Source organism: Notolepis coatsorum, assembly GCF_963971535.1.
Source record: "Notolepis coatsorum genome assembly, contig: SCAFFOLD_473, whole genome shotgun sequence".
Lineage (NCBI taxonomy): Eukaryota > Metazoa > Chordata > Actinopteri > Aulopiformes > Paralepididae > Notolepis > Notolepis coatsorum.
The window spans coordinates 48,207-66,055 of record NW_028174291.1 but is presented as its reverse complement, the minus strand read 5'-3'; the positions used below and the strand labels follow the sequence as shown (position 1 = coordinate 66,055).

The following is a 17,849-nucleotide window of genomic DNA, read 5'->3' as shown; positions in this document are numbered from 1 at the left end:
CACACACACATATATATATATATATATATATATAAGACTGTGTAATTACCTGGTGGTTCCCAATCGGCGCTCCCATCAGATTCGTGGGCGGTCGAATCGCTGTCCCCTGACTCGCATGAAGAAGCTATGACCACAGCGGCAGCCTTCCTCTTCCTCGAACTGCGTCGGGTAGAGCCGCTCCCGGTCCCGGGGAGAGACGCGTTACTGGGCCCAGCAACGGTCTCACGGCTCTCTCCGATCGGAGCTACCAAAGACGTTGGTGCTGTTGGTGCTGCTGCTGCTTGAACAACCGCGGGTCCAAACGCCAGCTTCGTCTGAACAAAGCGACCCGCCGCCGGATTGTCCCCTCGCTTTCCTACACTACGTCTCTTCATACTGATCTAAATGAAACTACTAACTGATCAAACTACTATTACTACTACTGAAATATACTACCTAGACTACACACTAATCCCTCGAATAGTACTACTACTTAGCACGACTAAGTACTTTCTAAAGCACAGCTGAAACCTTACAATTAGTCTGATACTACCACTATACTGTATAACACTATAAATATAGACTATAGGCTGATCTCAATTCAAATCTCTCTCTCAATCTCTCTCTCTCTCTCTCTATCGCTCTATCTATCTCTCTCTCTCTCTCTCCTCCAAAACCTCGTAGATTCTGGGATCGCGCTAACGTTTTATACCTGTGGTTACATTGGCCAGGTATGCTGGCCAATCAAATGCCAGATTCATTGTGGGGTACAATATTCCCCCTATTGTGATAGTGTTAGAAAATAGGGGGACACTGCCACCTAGTGAAATTTGAGAGGAAATGCAGTTTCCGGTTAAAATTTTCTTCCAAAAGCTCGGCGGTGAAGTTCAGACGGGGAAAATCGAAAAAAGATGTAAACAGATCAAAGACGCTGTACAGCGTCCTCGGCACCTTGAGCATCGCCAGCAAAGACGTTGTAAATCGTTTTTAGGCAGTCAAAGTGTTAATTACATTTATGATTTGAATGCACTTGTAAGGCAAATGAGTATTCGTAGGCAAATCAACACTGAATGTCCAATCTCTGGTTACGCAGGAAGCAAGTATACAACCTGGTTCTTTAGGGAACTATAGCGATGGTACTTAAGGATTATAGCGGGATACTAAAGGGGTCCTGCTGGTTGTAAGTCAGTAGGGAGGGGGGGGGGTTTGGAGAGCCGTCAGCTGCATCCCATCTGGCCAACGATTCCTGGGGAGAATTCAGGTACAGAACACAGTGCCCGCAGGATCTTGATCCACAGATGAATACACTTGGGCCCTCTTGTAGACGGTAGCTGTAGGCTGTAGGTCCACAACGAAGGAGAAGCGAGGCGGCCTCGGTCTGGGTTGAGCGCCGTCTCACCTGGGCTCCTCTCGGGGGTAATTCCAACACTCACCGGCGTTGGCTGTTATCCGCTCCACAAATCAAAGCACCCAAAGCAAATAGATATTCCATGCCGTATAGGCTCAGCAGTCGTCCGGGTAGGTAATCCAATGTGCAGGTCCCCCTCGGTCCTCGTCTAGAACTCCTCGGATGCAAGCACCACACGTGGTCTGCCCAGCCTGGTTAAGCTTCTAGATAACACGAGGAGGCGATGGGGGTGCTACTCACTTTAGAACTCGATACCGCACGATGCACCATACATAATAGACTATTATTAACTTAATAGAAATACGTCCCACTCGACGGTACAGTGCCAAACTATGACAATTCAGCTATGAATTTACACGAGGTCTCAATGCCTATTCTGGGGCCAAATAGGCCATACTGCACCACACGTGGGTCGTGGGTGAGGCTTCACGTCTGTTACTAGGTTGGAGGGTAAAGGACTAATGGACTAAAAGAAAGTTCTACTTTACTTGCGCCATATTTATATGCACGGTGAACAAATAGTACCATTCGTATTTCGGTAGCCGTATTCCTACGCGGAACCGGGGCTAGTTGGGACATGTTCGTCGGCACTATTGAACTTGACTCAAGGGGCTTGTCTGCTGGCGCCAGGTTCTTGTCCAATGAGAGAATGAACTATTATGGGCTGTAGTAGACTAAAGGGATATTCAGTGTATATGTACAAAGAATATACAAGGGATATCAAACAATATACAAATACTATTAAATATATATCCATAAATAAATATATATATTCGGTTCAATCTGATCCTTCACAACAATAGTCGTAGTACCCCTGAATGAGTGCTCCTGCCAGAGTCTTCAGGGTATTCTTGTTTACCAGAGAGGAGATCCGGTACAAGAATCGAGTTCGTTGGTTGACTTTTTTTATTACATTGGATGCCATTTTGTCACAGGAGAGATTAGCCTCTAGGATGGAACCCAGGTAGGTAATTTCATCTTTCCTTGTGACAATATTGTCACCCACTGTAACTGAGAAGCCGTCGGTCTTGCTGAGTTTGTTATTTGAACCGAAGAGAATGGACTCTGTTTTGCCCATGTGTAATGATAGTTTGTTATCAGCGGGGTGAGAGAGATGAGGAAGGGGCAAGAGAGAAAGAGAGCTGAGAGAGTGTGTGTGAGAGAGAGAAAGAGGGGGGGGGGGTGAGTCCTCAGCCCTTGTGTGGGTGAATGTAACAAGTTCCTAATGTTTACTTCCCCCTATTATTTCATGCACACTTTATTCATTGTTTTAAATTATTATAATCATTTAAGTTATTTTGTGCATCACTTTGTTTTGAATTTGATGCAAATTTGCAATGCATGAGGGTCATCCTTTTGTGTTAAATGGCTGCATAAAGCAAGCATTTGTTGACTCTCATGTTGATAAGAGTATTAAAACTTGGAACTTGAAAAATATCCGTTTATGGTAGATAAAAAAAAGAAGAAAAATGCGATTAATTTGCTATTAATCGCGAGTTAACTATAGACAATCATGCGATTAATCAGATTAAATATTTTAATCGATTGACAGCACTAGTATATATACCTATATATATATGTGTGTGATATATGTATCTGTTCTTTTTACATTTGTTTCTGTTGAAAGAAAATATATAATAATAAGTATATGAAAAGTCCATGTCCATGAACTAATTTAAGTTTCTCCAAGAAGAGACATTTGACCATTTGTGTTTGCTCAAGGTGCTCTGATGGCTTCTGTTGAAGTAAAAATTGATTTGGATTTGGATGGCAATAATAACGTCATGAATGCCAGGAGCTGCAAAGAACTAAGGGATAAACACAACATAAACAAAGGTAAGACTTAAACCAAATGATTTGTATATATTATTATATTGTTATATATATTGTTTATATATATAAATATATATATATATATGCCCTTCATTTAGATGGGATCTACACTCTGACAACAGCCAGTGGAACTGTCTACCAGACCTTCTGTGACATGACAACCGCAGGTGGTGGCTGGACACTGGTGTTGAGTGTGCATGAGAACAACATGTATGGGAAGTGCACAGAGGGTGACCGTTGGACCAGCCAGCAGGGCAGCAATGTCAACAGGCCTGAGGGTGATGGAAACTGGAACAATAGAAACACCTTCGGAACTGCAGAGGGTGCCACCGCTGATGACTTTAAGGCAGGGATTTAAATTTGTGTCCGGCGAGAGTTTGCATTTTCATGTAGTTTAGAATATGTATGATAGCACATATATTCCAGTGCAGTGCAGTCCAATGTCTTACATGGAAACTCCTGCCTACATTTTAGGGTGGCTATATCCTAAAGCGGTGTCTTGAAAATAAAAACGTATAGATGTAATTATTTATGAAACATTCATGACCCCTATAGGAAGAAGCCTAGATTTTGGTGACCCTGTGACCTTTTCACTAATGCCACAATTATGCAAACATTTAAAATTAGTCTATTTCTTGAGTCACCGGTTTTGTATTACGACACATGGGGCAGGATCCACAAAGTGTCATGGTTTTTGCCCTATTTCACCTTTCTGTGAGGGACAGCTGTCTATTTTTGCTTTATTTCACCTCTCTGTGAGGGATAGCTGTCAATCCCTGTTCCCTGTGGTTAATTGCCTCATGGGTCGGCAGGTGTGTGGGCTTGATTGCACCTGATCCGCGCAATGTCCTTAGTGGATAGCTCGCAAAGACGGAGCAGATACCGTGCGCAAACCACGCACAGTTAAGGGTGCAATTACCACCGCACATTCTTAGGGGATTCCGCCCTCTGTCTTTCAAAGTTTGACCAGATTAGGGGCGTGGTCAAAAGGTGTCATTGAGGATACATGGCATTTCAGAGACAGTGTAAATCTAGTTCAGTGTGTAGTGTTGTTATTTTAGTGTGTTGTTTGTTAAGTTTTCTATACTGAAAATATGTAGCTACTTTGTCAATTTTATTTCTTAGCCTTTTTGTTATGTCTGTCCAGTCGTTCTGTTCTTCATATTATGTACCTTTGCAAAAGGTTGTACAGCTACAGCTAAGCCACATAAAAAATGTACTCAGGATCAATGAAACAACCAGCCTACTTACTCAATTTTTCTTTCCTCCTAGAACCCTGGGTATTATGCCATAGATGCTGAGGATGTGTCCGTGTGGCACGTCCCTAACAACTCACCAATGGTTACTTGGAGAGATGCGGCAATCCTTCGCTACCACACTGCGAAATCATTTCTGAGTGTTTATGGAGGAAACCTATTTCAACTGTTCAAGGTACAGAGCAATACCAATAGCCACAAGCACAGCCACATGCATACAGTACCAACATTTAGTGAATCATGATGCAAGGAGTGGGGATTTTGACAGGTCATGTGCTTGGCACGTGACATGTAAATGGATGTCCTGGAAACAACAAACCATGTTCAGTTCAGTTCAGTTCAGTTCAGTTCAGAGTTTTTATTTGCCACATGGAATCATACAATCAGGGTTTCTTCATTACACAATCATAAATATCATTCCATGGACAAAAGGAGCAGGAAGAAGAATAAATCTTATTTACCTGCCCCTTATTCCTAAACTAAACAAGTATTTACTTAATGGTCGGCGTACAACCTAATTTACACAAATAATAATTTATACCATTATACAAGAAACACACAATCTACAGTTAAACAAGAAAAAATGTAATAATAATAATAATAATAATAATAATAATAATAATAATAATAATAATAATAATAATAATAATAATAATAATAATAATAATAATAATAATAATAATAATAATAATAATAATAATAATAATAATAATAATAATAATAATAATAATAATAATAATAATAATAATAATAATAATAATAATAATAATAATAATAATAATAATAATAGAATAAAAGAAAGAGAAAAAAATAAATAAAAAAAGATCTCACTATTCTCACTAAATTGTAAAGCGCTTTGGATAAAAGCTGCTATATAAATGCACCATTTACCTTTTAATCGGTCAAAGACTGACATGGGGAGGTGACATACAGTATATACACACTGGACAGATTACACATGGGAAACAGCTGGGGTGATAACAAACATGATACAGCTGGGGCAGACTGGACACATAGAACTGCTGGACCTAGACAATGAAACAGAGGTTGGTGACAGAGACAGAGCAATGCAGAGGGCTGGGGATGAAATTGTAAGAATATGACTATATATGTAGATACCAGTATAAGAAGGACGTACTGATCATTTATCAAAACAAAGAAAATATCAACTTGCCCTTCACACAATATACTGTATAAACCAAAAGACCAAAAACAAAATATATAAACAATGTGCAATACCAGGTGGGGCTCTTTTGCCTAGAGGTCGCTGTTTATTACACTACATATTCTACATTCCATTTCCCACTTTTACCAATGACCAATGACCATATACGACCCCGGCGCGACCCCGAGTCAGTCGCCATGGGTTTTGCTCAGCAACGAATGTGCACATTTATAGTTATTATGTTTGTTTTTACTACTTTTTTTATCGAAGCATCACTGGCGGGGACGTCATACGACCGCCAGTCACTTATTGACCTAAACTCCAGACTCAAAGAGGAGTTTAGAGACACTTTATCAAGCCAAGAATGGCCAACGGAGATCAGGCGGGACAAAGACAACGCGGGAGACAAAGACGGCCGCAAGACAAAGAAGAAACACAGGGGGAAGAGGAGCGGGATCAGATTAAGATTAAGGAAATCTGCTTACCGTCCGGCTATTCCATCTATCTTCCTGGCGAATGCTCGTTCGCTAGAGAGTAAGATGGATGATTTACGTGCGCGGGTCCGATTCCAGCGAGAGATGAGGGAATGCAATATCCTGTGCTTTACGGAGACCTGGCTGAAATCAGTGACTCCCGATCACAGCATCTCTCCCTCCAACTCCTTCACCATCTTCAGAGCGGACCGTACAGAAGCCTCCGGGAAGAGCATCGGCGGGGGGCTATGCCTTATGACCAACAACGGCTGGACTAGCCCCGGGGAAGTGAAGATACTCTCCCGTTCATGCTCTCCCGACATGGAACACCTTACGATCCAATGTCGCCCGTTCCATCTTCCGCGCGAATTCACTGCAGTGATCATGACTGCAGTGTACATCCACCCCCAGGCGAACGTCGGCAGGGCGCTAGGGGAACTACACGACCATCTGAACGCGCACCAGATCAAGCATCCGGACGCAGCCATGATCGTAGCCGGGGACTTCAATCAGGCGAATCTGAAGAAAGTCATGCCGTCTTTCTTCCAGCACATCGTCTGCTCCACAAGGGGAGGAAATACACTCGACCACTGCTACACCCCGTTCAGAGCCGGATACAAGGCTGTACCGGCTCCACCATTAGCGGGAGCAACAAACACGTCGGATCATGCCGCCATCTTTTTGGTCCCAGCATATAAACAGAGATCACGTGACGCCGTCGTGTCACGTGAGGTAAAAAAATGGGACGACCAATCAGAGGCCACGTTTCAGGACGCACTAGATGACGCCGACTGGGGAATGTTCAGGAGGAGTAACAGTGACGTCAGCGATTTCACAGACGCTGTGGTGTCATTCATAACAACACTGGCTGATAGTATCGTCCCCACAAAGAAGGCGAGGGTGTTCCCAAACCAGAAACCATGGGTGGACAGTACCATCAGAGCAGCCCTGAACTCTCGCACCACTGCTTATAACCGGGGCAGAGAGTCAGGAAACATGGAAGAGTACAAGACAACAGTCTACACTCTGCGCAAGGCTGTCAAACTTGCTAAGAGGACATATGCCGACAAGATGGAGGCACAAATGGCACAGAATGACACAAGAGGCTTATGGCAGGGACTGAGGGCTATAACTGACTACAAAGTCAGCGCCCCCTCAATGGGGAGCGACGACGCCTCCCTTGCGGACCAGCTCAACACCTTCTACGCGCGGTTTGGTGCAAACAGTGGCACTGCTAGCCCAACGGCTAGTGACGTCACTGGTGCGCCGGCTGTTGTGGAGGGGGGGGGGGCATCCGCGGGGGGGCGGGGACGCTCTCTCATTGACGGTACACAGTGTGAGAAGAGCATTTATGCAGGTGAACACCAGGAAGGCTGCTGGCCCAGATGGTATAACAGGACGCATACTTAAGTCCTGTGCCAACCAGCTTGCCCCGGTGTTCACCGCCATATTTAATCAATCCCTGGCGGAGTCGGTGGTCCCTGCCTGCTTCAAGATGTCTACCATCATCCCTGTACCGAAGAAACCCTCCCCAACATGTCCAAATGACTACAGACCGGTGGCACTCACCTCTGTGGTCATGAAATGTTTTGAGAGGCTGGTCAAGGACCACATTTGTGCCTCCCTCCCCAGTGATATGGACCCTATGCAATTTGCATACAGGACAAACAGGTCCACTGACGACGCGGCCTCCCAGGTACTGCACAGCACCCTCTCCCACCTTGACCGTCAGAAGGGGGGCTATGTGAGACTGTTGTTCATTGACTACAGCTCAGCGTTCAACACCATAGTCCCCACCAGACTGGTGGACAAGCTGATCGAGCTGGGTCTGAGCTCCGCCCTGAGCGCCTGGGTACTGGACTTTCTGAGTGAAAGACCCCAGGCGGTCAGGGTGGGGGGTCAGACCTCCAACACCATCACCCTGAGCATCGGGTCCCCCCAGGGCTGTGTTCTAAGCCCCCTGCTGTACTCACTCTACACACACGACTGTGTGGCCAAGTTCAGCTCCAACTCCATAGTGAAGTTCGCAGACGACACGGTGGTGGTGGGGCTGATCTCGGACAACGACGAGAAGGCCTACCGGGAGGAGGTTGAGGTACTGGAACGCTGGTGCCAGGACAACAGCCTGCTCCTGAACATTGGTAAAACCAAGGAGCTGATCGTGGATTATAGGAGAGGACAGCAGGAGACACACACACCACTGATGATTAACAGGGCTACCGTGGACAGGGTGAGCAGCTTTAAGTACCTGGGGGTCCACATCTCAGAGGATCTGACATGGTCAACACACATAGACACAGTAGTAAAGAAGGCGAAACAGCGCATCTACCACCTGAGACAGTTAAGGAAGTTCAGAGTATCGGGGAAGATACTCCAGTCCTTCTACTCAGGAGCTGTAGAGAGCATCTTGACCGGAAACATCACTGCCTGGTATGGAAACAGCACGGCACAAGACAAGAAGGCCCTACAGAGAGTGGTGCGCTCAGCCGAGCGTACCACGGGTATTGCACTACCTCCCCTGCAGGTTCTATACAACAAGAGGTGCAAATCCAGAGCCTGCAGGATAATGAAAGACCCTCACCACCCCAATAACAGCCTGTTCCAGCTGCTGAGGTCAGGCAGACACCTGCGAACCCCAGCTACTAGGACAGAGCGGCTTAGGCTCAGCTTCTTCCCCCAGGCCATCAGAGCCCTGAACAATGAACATTGAGTGCCACAGAACACTGAACTATCCACACACAAGCACACATGAACACACACACGACATGCACGCTGTGCACGCTCACACACTAGCAGCCACTTAACACTTTAACATGAGCGGGCACACACTCATGCCGCACACTTATGGCCAAAAGGAAAGGCCACTTTAAATTAGAATAACAGGAACAGTGTATTGCACTACCAAAGCTACCTAGCATGTCCTATATGCTCTGTAAATAACTATGTACAGATACCGAGATGTCACACCATGTTACCTGTTACCTGTTTATTGCACAATGTTGTTTTTTTATTGGATTCTATTATATGTTGTAACACTGTATTGCACATCGTTGCGGGCAAGACCACCCGCATTTCATTGTATACTTGTATGCCGTGACAATTAAAACTCTTGACTTGACTCTTGACTTGACTTGATGTGTCAAGGGGGGAATCAAACCAGGTGATGGGGTCAGGATTGACGCATAGTGGGAGGGGAACGCTGCTAGGTGTCTAGCTGTAGTGTGTGTGAGGAGACATGGGGTGGAAGGAATGGTTTCTCCAGAAATGACATGATAGTGGTTGTAGATTTAATTCCTAACTGTAACTGTTCTATCTTGTTCCTACAGAAAGTGTCGACTTACGTATGTGTTTTCATTTGTAGAGCAGAAAACATTAGAACATGTAATTGTGGAATAGTTTTGCCAAAGCTGTTTCCCCCTGTGTGCCTTGTCATAGAGATACCCAGTGGCGTATAATGTGGGGGATTGCAGAACCGGTCATGGACCTTCTATTCCCATTGTCTATGATCTTGGAAGCAAGCAAAGCAATGACCTGTTATATGGACCAAGATCAAGAGGTAAGAGACATATGAAAGAATAAACACATATACAAATACATTACAGGAATAACGACCATGTAGACTCGCGTAATATGATGGCCGTTAAGACTCAACGATTAAATGACTTGCTTATTCCATAAATAATTTATATCTTACTTATATGACCTTAACCATTTGGTTGCCGAAAACATAGAACTACGTTTCTGTCACCCGATCGTTGAGTGCCGGAAACGTAAATCTACGTTTTTCTCAGGGTATTTATTTTATTCGCTATTGCCATTCATAATTCAGCGGGGCACCTTGTGCATACTGTTCTGAGTGTGTCTGAGCTGGCAGACGGTCTTATACAGCCCTCTAACGCCTTCTGCCATTATTGCACCCGTTAGAAACGGGTTAGTTTGTTTTCTCTACCGAGCTGTGGCATGGGGGCAGGTAATAAACACTCCGGCAAAACACACGCTTGTAGGGATGGTTTGGACTACTGACCCCGCCTGCCCGTTGAAGTGCAATGCCCAACAACGTCGGCGACAGGATCGCTGTGGATAACTGGAATGGCGATGAGATAATTGGATTCTTTTTTTTTGCATTACATCAGAGAACAGGTAAGGACACTATATGAATGAATGAATGAATGAATGAATGAATGAAAACTTTATTTAACAGATTGCAGAATGGGTACAATACAGTACGGCTCAATACCTACAATTGTTAAGGGGATGCAGACCTGAGAAAGACGTTTGTCTTGTTTCCATCAGGGTCCCCCATTTTCAATTCATATAGACATATATGACATACATGACATACAGATAGTCAGTACTGCTACATCTATACATTTATGACATACCAGATTTGCAAATACAGTACTGTTTGTGATACAGAAGGAGTCAAGAAAAGGGAGTATATACATTTGACGTAGAAAACTGTACATTGGAGGAGGTTGGGTGGGGGGGGTTGGGTACATTGGGATATTGACAACCATACTGGGTAATTTACATTGGAGGTGGTTGGGGGGGGGGGGGCGGGGGGCACACTGTATAAACAAGTAACACTGTACATTGAGGGGGGGGGGGGGTTGGGTTAGGATATTTACAGGGGCCAGTGTTGAATTGCAGTCTCCCGTAGGTGTCTCTTGAGAGAGGTTTTGAAAGTGGGTAGTGATCCACATTCCTTTACAGCTTTGGGTAGGGCGTTCCACATTGATGTGGCATAATTGCGAAACGTGTTTAGTCCCTTATTTGAGCCGAATCTGGGTTTAACATGATTTGTGGAGCTCCCTCTGGTGTTGTGATCGTGGTATTCACTGACCTTTGGGAAGTATTTTGCCATGTACATGGGTACCTTGGTCGTGTAGTGTATCTTGTAGACCAGGCCCATTGCAAGTTGCTGTACTCTGTCATCTACTCTAAGCCATCCTAGGTTGTCAAAGTGGGCAGGGGTGAGGTGGGTTCTAGGAGTAAGGTCAAGCAGTAGTCTGACCAGTTTGTTTTGAGATGTTTGTAATTTTGTTTTTAGCGCCTTTGAGGTGCTTTGGTACCATGAGGTGCAAGCATAGTCGTAGTACCCCTGAATGAGTGCTCCTGCCAGAGTCTTCAGGGTATTCTTGTTTACCAGAGAGGAGATCCGGTACAAGAATCGAGTTCGTTGGTTGACTTTTTTTATTACATTGGATGCCATTTTGTCAAATGAAAGCTTGCGTTGATCTGATATTTATTTCTACCGCGATTGACGCTATCTGCGTTTTATGTGTATGGCTGTTTGCCGTTGGGTTGCAGGAGGGGGGGTAGGGGGCGCGCCGGTCTAAACCATATTGCATGCGTGCACGAGGAAGGATAATAATGATGGTCTAGCGTTGATTTCAGGAAGATCCGATAATCAGGCGAAAAATGTCAACGTGACTGTTTATTGAATTACACAAAAACACTGTTTTAGCGACTTTTCCCTGGAATTACTCAGAAGCAACCAAACGTTAGGTTATGACTATAACCAAGTTCTGTTAGTATAGCGACGCTCTGCGTCACTCTCTGCACTGTCCTCGCACACGTGCACACGCACTGAATAAAGACCACAATGTACCTTTAATCCCAATATTTGTCTGACCACACCCCTATCAGCTTACCATATAAGCAGGGGTGGGGCCACCCACTCGCCTCCTTCCCAAGCTTTCACCACAAGGCGAGATCAAGGGCTGCAGCGGCGTCGGACGCCGAGCGTCGCTATACTAACAGAACTTGGTTATAGTCATAACCTAACGTTCTGTATCATATTAGCTCTCGCTCTGCGTCACTCTCTGCACAAGGGAGGCCGAGCGAGAGCCATCGGCCGACAAATACACCCCGCTGAAAGCCCCCCACAACCATCAGAACAGGGAGGGCCGAGCCCCCCCGACCCACCCTAATGGAGGGCACCCCCCCTATTGGGGCTTCACGGGAGGGCGACGGACCCGACCGTGCGAAGAGGCACTCAAGCAACTCAACGCACAGGGTGAGCAGACCGTGGCTTGACCCCACGACTACACACACGCACAACCCGCATGTCACCCGGGAACGAACGGAGGAAACAACCTTGTTACTGCCCCCAGAATCACGGGGTCAAGGGCAAACCCAACCCCGTGGCAAGGCCGTAGCAGCGGAGCGCGAAGGAAGACCCAGACCCACCAAAGGGACTGGACCCCCTGGAACGGGGGCCCGGAGAAGTCCATGATGCCAGCATCAAGACCCCACCAGGTGGGCACTTAGTGACCCCGCCCCCCACATCGCCAGCGTATTCGGACAAAGGCCCCTCAGCCGAGCGGGCCCTGTCCCCCCAATAGTACACCGCCTGGCACACTGACCCTGCAGAACAGGCAGTCAGCATGGCCGTAAGCACACAAAAAAGGTTAACCAACAGAAGCAGGCAGCGCACCGGGGAAAAACCAGGTAACAGGCCGTTAACCCTAGCCTGGAGACTGCGGACGAGACAGGCGCCAGAGGGGACAGCTGAACACAGCCGCCCCGGCGGAAGGAGCGTATGCTGGCGTTGTTGCATGACCAAGCCTCAATTTAAAAAAAACCAACCCAGAGGGGTTGAGGCAGAGAAGGCTGACACGATTGGCAGACGTCATGAACGTGCAGGGGCACCCTCAACCGGTGAACCCGGGAGTTGACACTGCTCCAACACACCAGGGAATCAACCACCTTGGTGTTACCCAATGCGGCGGTTGTTCCTATAACCCCTCAAGAAAAAACTCCAAAACACACCTGCGAGTATACACCGGCTATACCGTGTGTAACTAAGTGTTTCAGTTTTCAAAAAGGGTTAACCCAGTGTTATGGTTTGTAACCGACCCCAATCGCACAACACAAGACAGGTATGAGAGTAAGCCAAGAACTGGGCATTTATTGAATAACAAGGAAAAAACGGCACTGTCCCTTTAAGGGAGAACACAAATTACTGGATAACAAGAAGGGAAAGGTACAGTGCCCTTAAGAGGCGAGCTGGCTAAGGGGAAGGCTAAGGGAAGGCTAACGGAACAGGGCCGGGGCAAGGGACAAGGAAGGAAACAGGGAGGACTATGAGGACTGGACAGGGAGGAACTAGGAGGACTAGGAGGAGAAAACCAGGGACAGAGGCCCGCGGAGGCGGGCTGGGGACAGGGAGGACTAGGAGGACTAGAGTGGGGAAACAGGGACAGAGGCCCGCGGAGGCGGGCTGGGGAGAGGGAGGAATGGAGGGACTAGACAGGGAGGACTAGGAGGACTAGAGAAAAACAGGGTAAGGCCTTGGAACAGGGCGAGGGCTGGAGCTGCATACTGGGACAGAGAAAACAGGGTAAGGCCTTGGAACACAAGCATTAATGAATGTTGCTGCTCTGCAGCTTCTCCCGGGATGGTTCGTCTGAGGAAGCAGACGGTGGACGTCAGAACCGCTCTGCAGATCTCTCTCGGCAGATCTCCGAGGGTGGTAAACGGGACCGAGAGGGAGAGAGGGAGCGGGTTAGCTCAGAGTTCAGTTGGGAACAGAGCAGGTGACAGGAGAGGTGACTTGTCCCAAAAACAGAGTAATCCAAGTGACAGAATCTTCGGTGTATATACACACTGTGAGTGAAGTCCCAAAATACAAATCCAAGTGAATAATATCTTCGGTGAGTATACACACAGTGAGCGATGTTAAGGCCAAAGATTATCCCAAAGAACTATCCAAAAAGCTGACGCTGGGTGAGTGACAGTCTGACAAAAAGCAGGATATCTTCAGTGTCATTAAACACACGAAAAACGAATAGGATCAAAGACAGTCATAAAAACTCACCCAGGCGCTGTGCGTAAAGAGAGGAGGATCAAAACGGGGCGAGCGCGTCGCCACGGAAAACGGGTTGTCCAAGCGGAGGTCTGAGTGGTGCGCGACTGCTTGGAGTACGCGCCGGTACGGAGGGCGCATCTGGCGCGGAGGTCTGAGTGGTGCGCGACTTGCTTAGAGTACGCGCCGGTACGGAGGGCGCATCTGGCGCGGAGGTCTGAGTGGTGCGCGTCTGCTTGGAGTACGCGCCGGTACGGAGGACGCATCTGGAGTGCGTCTGAATGCGCGTCAGGAGTGAAGAGCGCGTCTGCGCGGAAGAGCGCGCCGGCTCGGAGAGACGCATCCTCCCGTAGAGTATTAGGAAGCGATGCGCGTCTGGAGTGAAGAGCGCGTCTGCTGCGCGGAGGTCTGGATGCGCGTCTGCGCGGAAGAGCGCGCCTGGCTCGGAGAGACGCATCCTCCCGTAGAGTATTAGGAAGCGATGCGCGCCTGGAGTGAAGAGCGCGTCTGCTGCGCGGAGGTCTGGATGCGCGTCTGGGCGTCTGCTGCGCGGAGGTCTGGATGCGCGTCAGGACGTCTGCTGCGTGGAGGTCTGAAGTGGAACACTGGGATACCTCCCGTGGAAGTTTAGAGAGCGCAGTCCAGTGTCTCCCTCAGGCAACGGCGACAGGAGGCGAAGGCTGGAGCGCATCTCACGCCGGAGATGAAAACAGCATAAACAGACAGAGGACCTCCCGAAGGAGTCTTGGTGATAGAGAATATGATACGGAATGAAACGGCGCGACCCGACAAGGGACAGAGGGGAGAGCGAGTTACATAAAGCCCACAGGGGAACTAATTAGAATGCACCACAGGTGCGTGAAGGTAATTGATACTTGAAACTAAAAGTGTGTGTTCGGCACCAGACCAATCAAACACATAATGACAGGTAGTCCAAGGGTGTGGTTGCTGAAGAGCAAACGAACGCGAGGGTGGGGGCTAGTGAGGTGAGGAGAATGCAATTGATTAACAGTAGGCTTAAGGAACAGAGCGAGTAGGTGAGCAACAGGCTTAAAGGAACAGAGCGAGTAGGTGAGCAGCGGACAAAACCTCACAGTACCCCCCCCTCCACGGGAGCCACCCGGCGACCCAAAAATACAGACAGAGTGGCAGGGGACAAAACAAGGCAAAAAAAACTAAAAGTACTGGGCCAAGCCAGCAGGGGAAGCCACAATAAAAGTGGGGCTAGCAAAAGAACAGGGTAGCCGAGGGGTAACTAGGGTAGCTGAGGGGTAACCACGGTAGCTGAGGGGCAACTGGAGGAGCTGAGGGGTAACCAGAGGAGCTGAGGGGTAACTAGAGGAGCAGAGGGGTAACCATGGTAGCTGAGGGGTAACCAGAGGAGCAGAGGGGTAACCATGGTAGCTGAGGGGTAACCAGAGGAGCAGAGGGGTAACTAGAGGAGCTGAGGGGTAACAGCCAAGGGCACTGAAAGCTACAGGGCCTATGCTAGCTGTACTGCTACATCAACATAGAGGCTGCGCTAGCTGCCGGAGCTAGGCTAGCAGACAGGGCTGGAACAGGGGCACTGGAGAGGGGAAACAGGGAAGGGGCTAGCAGAGGGAAAGGGTAGCTGCCAGGGCACTGATAGCTACAGGGCCTATGCTAGCTGTACTGCTACATCAACATAGAGGCTGCGCTAGCTGCCGGAGCTAGGCTGGCAGACAGGGTTGGAACAGCATGAGAGAACAAGCTAGCTGGAAGGACAGTCCTAGCTGTGGGGAACTGACCTTGCTAGCTGAAGGGGCAGTCCTAGCAGTGAGAGAAAAACTGACCTTGCTAGCTGAAGGGGCAGTCCTAGCAGTGGGGCAAACTGACCTTGCTAGCTGAAGTGGCAGTCCTAGCAGTGTGAGAAAACTGACCTTGCTAGCTGAAAGGGCAGTCCTAGCAGTGGGAGAAAACTGACCCTGCTAGCTGAAAGGGCAGTCCTAGCAGTGGGAAAACTGACCTTGCTAGCTGAAGCGGCAGTCCTAGCAGTGTGAGAAAACTGACCTTGCTAGCTGAAAGGGCAGTCCTAGCAGTGGGAGAAAACTGACCCTGCTAGCTGAAAGGGCAGTCCTAGCAGTGGGAAAACTGACCCTGCTAGCTGAAAGGGCAGTCCTAGCAGTGGGAAAACTGACCTTGCTAGCTGAAAGGGCAGTCCTAGCAGTGGGAAAACTGACCTTGCTAGCTGAAAAGGGCAGTCCTAGCAGTGGGAAAAAACTGACCCTGCTAGCTGAAAGGGCAGTCCTAGCAGTGGGAGAAAACTGACCTTGCTAGCTGAAAGGGCAGTCCTAGCAGTGGGAGAAAACTGACCTTGCTAGCTGAAAGGGCAGTCCAAGCAGTGGGAAAAACTGACCTTGCTAGCTGAAAGGGCAGTCCTAGCAGTGGGAAAACTGACCTCGCTAGCTGAAAGGGCAGTCCTAGCAGTGGGAGAAAAACTGACCTTGCTAGCTGAAAGGGCAGTCCTAGCAGTGGGAAAGCTGACCTTGCTAGCTGAAGGAGCAGTCCTAGCAGTGGGAAGGCTACACAAAAAGTGGAGGCCACGCAGAGGGACCGGGTTAGCTGCCTGGGCATGGCTAGCTACAGGGCCTATGCCAGCTGCAAGGGCTGCATTAACATAGAGGCTGTGCTAACAGCCGGGGCTAAGCTAGCAGACTGGGGGCCATGCAGAGGGACTGGGTTAGCTGCCTGGGCATGGCTAGCTACAGGGCCTATGCCAGCAGCAAGGGCTGCATTAACATAGAGGCTGTGCTAGCAGCCGGGGCTAAGCTAGCAGACTGGGGCCATGCTGAGGGACTGGGTTAGCTGCCTGGGCATGGCTAGCTACAGGGCCTATGCCAGCAGCAAGGGCTGCATTAACATAGAGGCTGTGCTAGCAGCCGGGGCTAAGCTAGCAGACAGGGGCCATGCAGAGGGACTGAGTTAGCTGCCTGGGCAAGGCTAGCTACAGGGCCCATGCCAGCAGCAAGGGCTGCATTAACAAAGAGGCTGTGCTAGCAGCCGGGGCAAAGCTAGCAGACAGGGGCCATGCTGGTAGTAGAGGCCTAACAAGCTGCAGGGGAGCTAACGAGGCTAACAGGGAAGCCAACAGGGAAGCTAACAGGCTAACAGGGGAGCCAAACAGGGCTAACTAGCAAGCTAACAGGGGAGCTAACAGGGGAACTAGAGGGAACAAGAAAGAAAAAAAGGCAAACTCAACATACACCGTCTGTGCTGGCTGGGGTCGTCGATTTGGTCGGGTCGTACTGTTATGGTTTGTAACCGACCCCAATCGCACAACACAAGACAGGTATGAGAGTAAGCCAAGAACTGGGCATTTATTGAATAACAAGGAAAAAACGGCACTGTCCCTTTAAGGGAGAACACAAATTACTGGATAACAAGAAGGGAAAGGTACAGTGCCCTTAAGAGGCGAGCTGGCTAAGGGGAAGGCTAAGGGAAGGCTAACGGAACAGGGCCGGGGCAAGGGACAAGGAAGGAAACAGGGAGGACTAGGAGGACTGGACAGGGAGGAACTAGGAGGACTAGGAGGAGAAAACCAGGGACAGAGGCCCGCGGAGGCGGGCTGGGGACAGGGAGGACTAGGAGGACTAGAGTGGGGAAACAGGGACAGAGGCCCGCGGAGGCGGGCTGGGGAGAGGGAGGAATGGAGGGACTAGACAGGGAGGACTAGGAGGACTAGAGAAAAACAGGGTAAGGCCTTGGAACAGGGCGAGGGCTGGAGCTGCATACTGGGACAGAGAAAACAGGGTAAGGCCTTGGAACACAAGCATTAATGAATGTTGCTGCTCTGCAGCTTCTCCCGGGATGGTTAGTCTGAGGAAGCAGGCGGTGGACGTCAGAACCGCTCTGCAGATCTCTCTCGGCAGATCTCCGAGGGTGGTAAACGGGACCGAGAGGGAGA

General features: G+C 48.6%; 1 protein-coding gene across 1 annotated transcript in view; it reads left to right on the top strand.

Annotated features, from left to right (window-relative positions):
* Positions 1-17,849, top strand: part of LOC311247596 (intelectin-like) — a 50,968-nt gene that overhangs the window by 21,260 nt on the left and 11,859 nt on the right. Inside the window, exons 3-6 of the mRNA XM_084338625.1 lie at positions 3,110-3,223; positions 3,319-3,566; positions 4,493-4,651; positions 9,550-9,670. Of these exons, the coding sequence (XP_084194751.1) occupies positions 3,110-3,223; positions 3,319-3,566; positions 4,493-4,651; positions 9,550-9,670 (642 nt within the window). The remainder of the gene's footprint in view (positions 1-3,109; positions 3,224-3,318; positions 3,567-4,492; positions 4,652-9,549; positions 9,671-17,849) is intronic.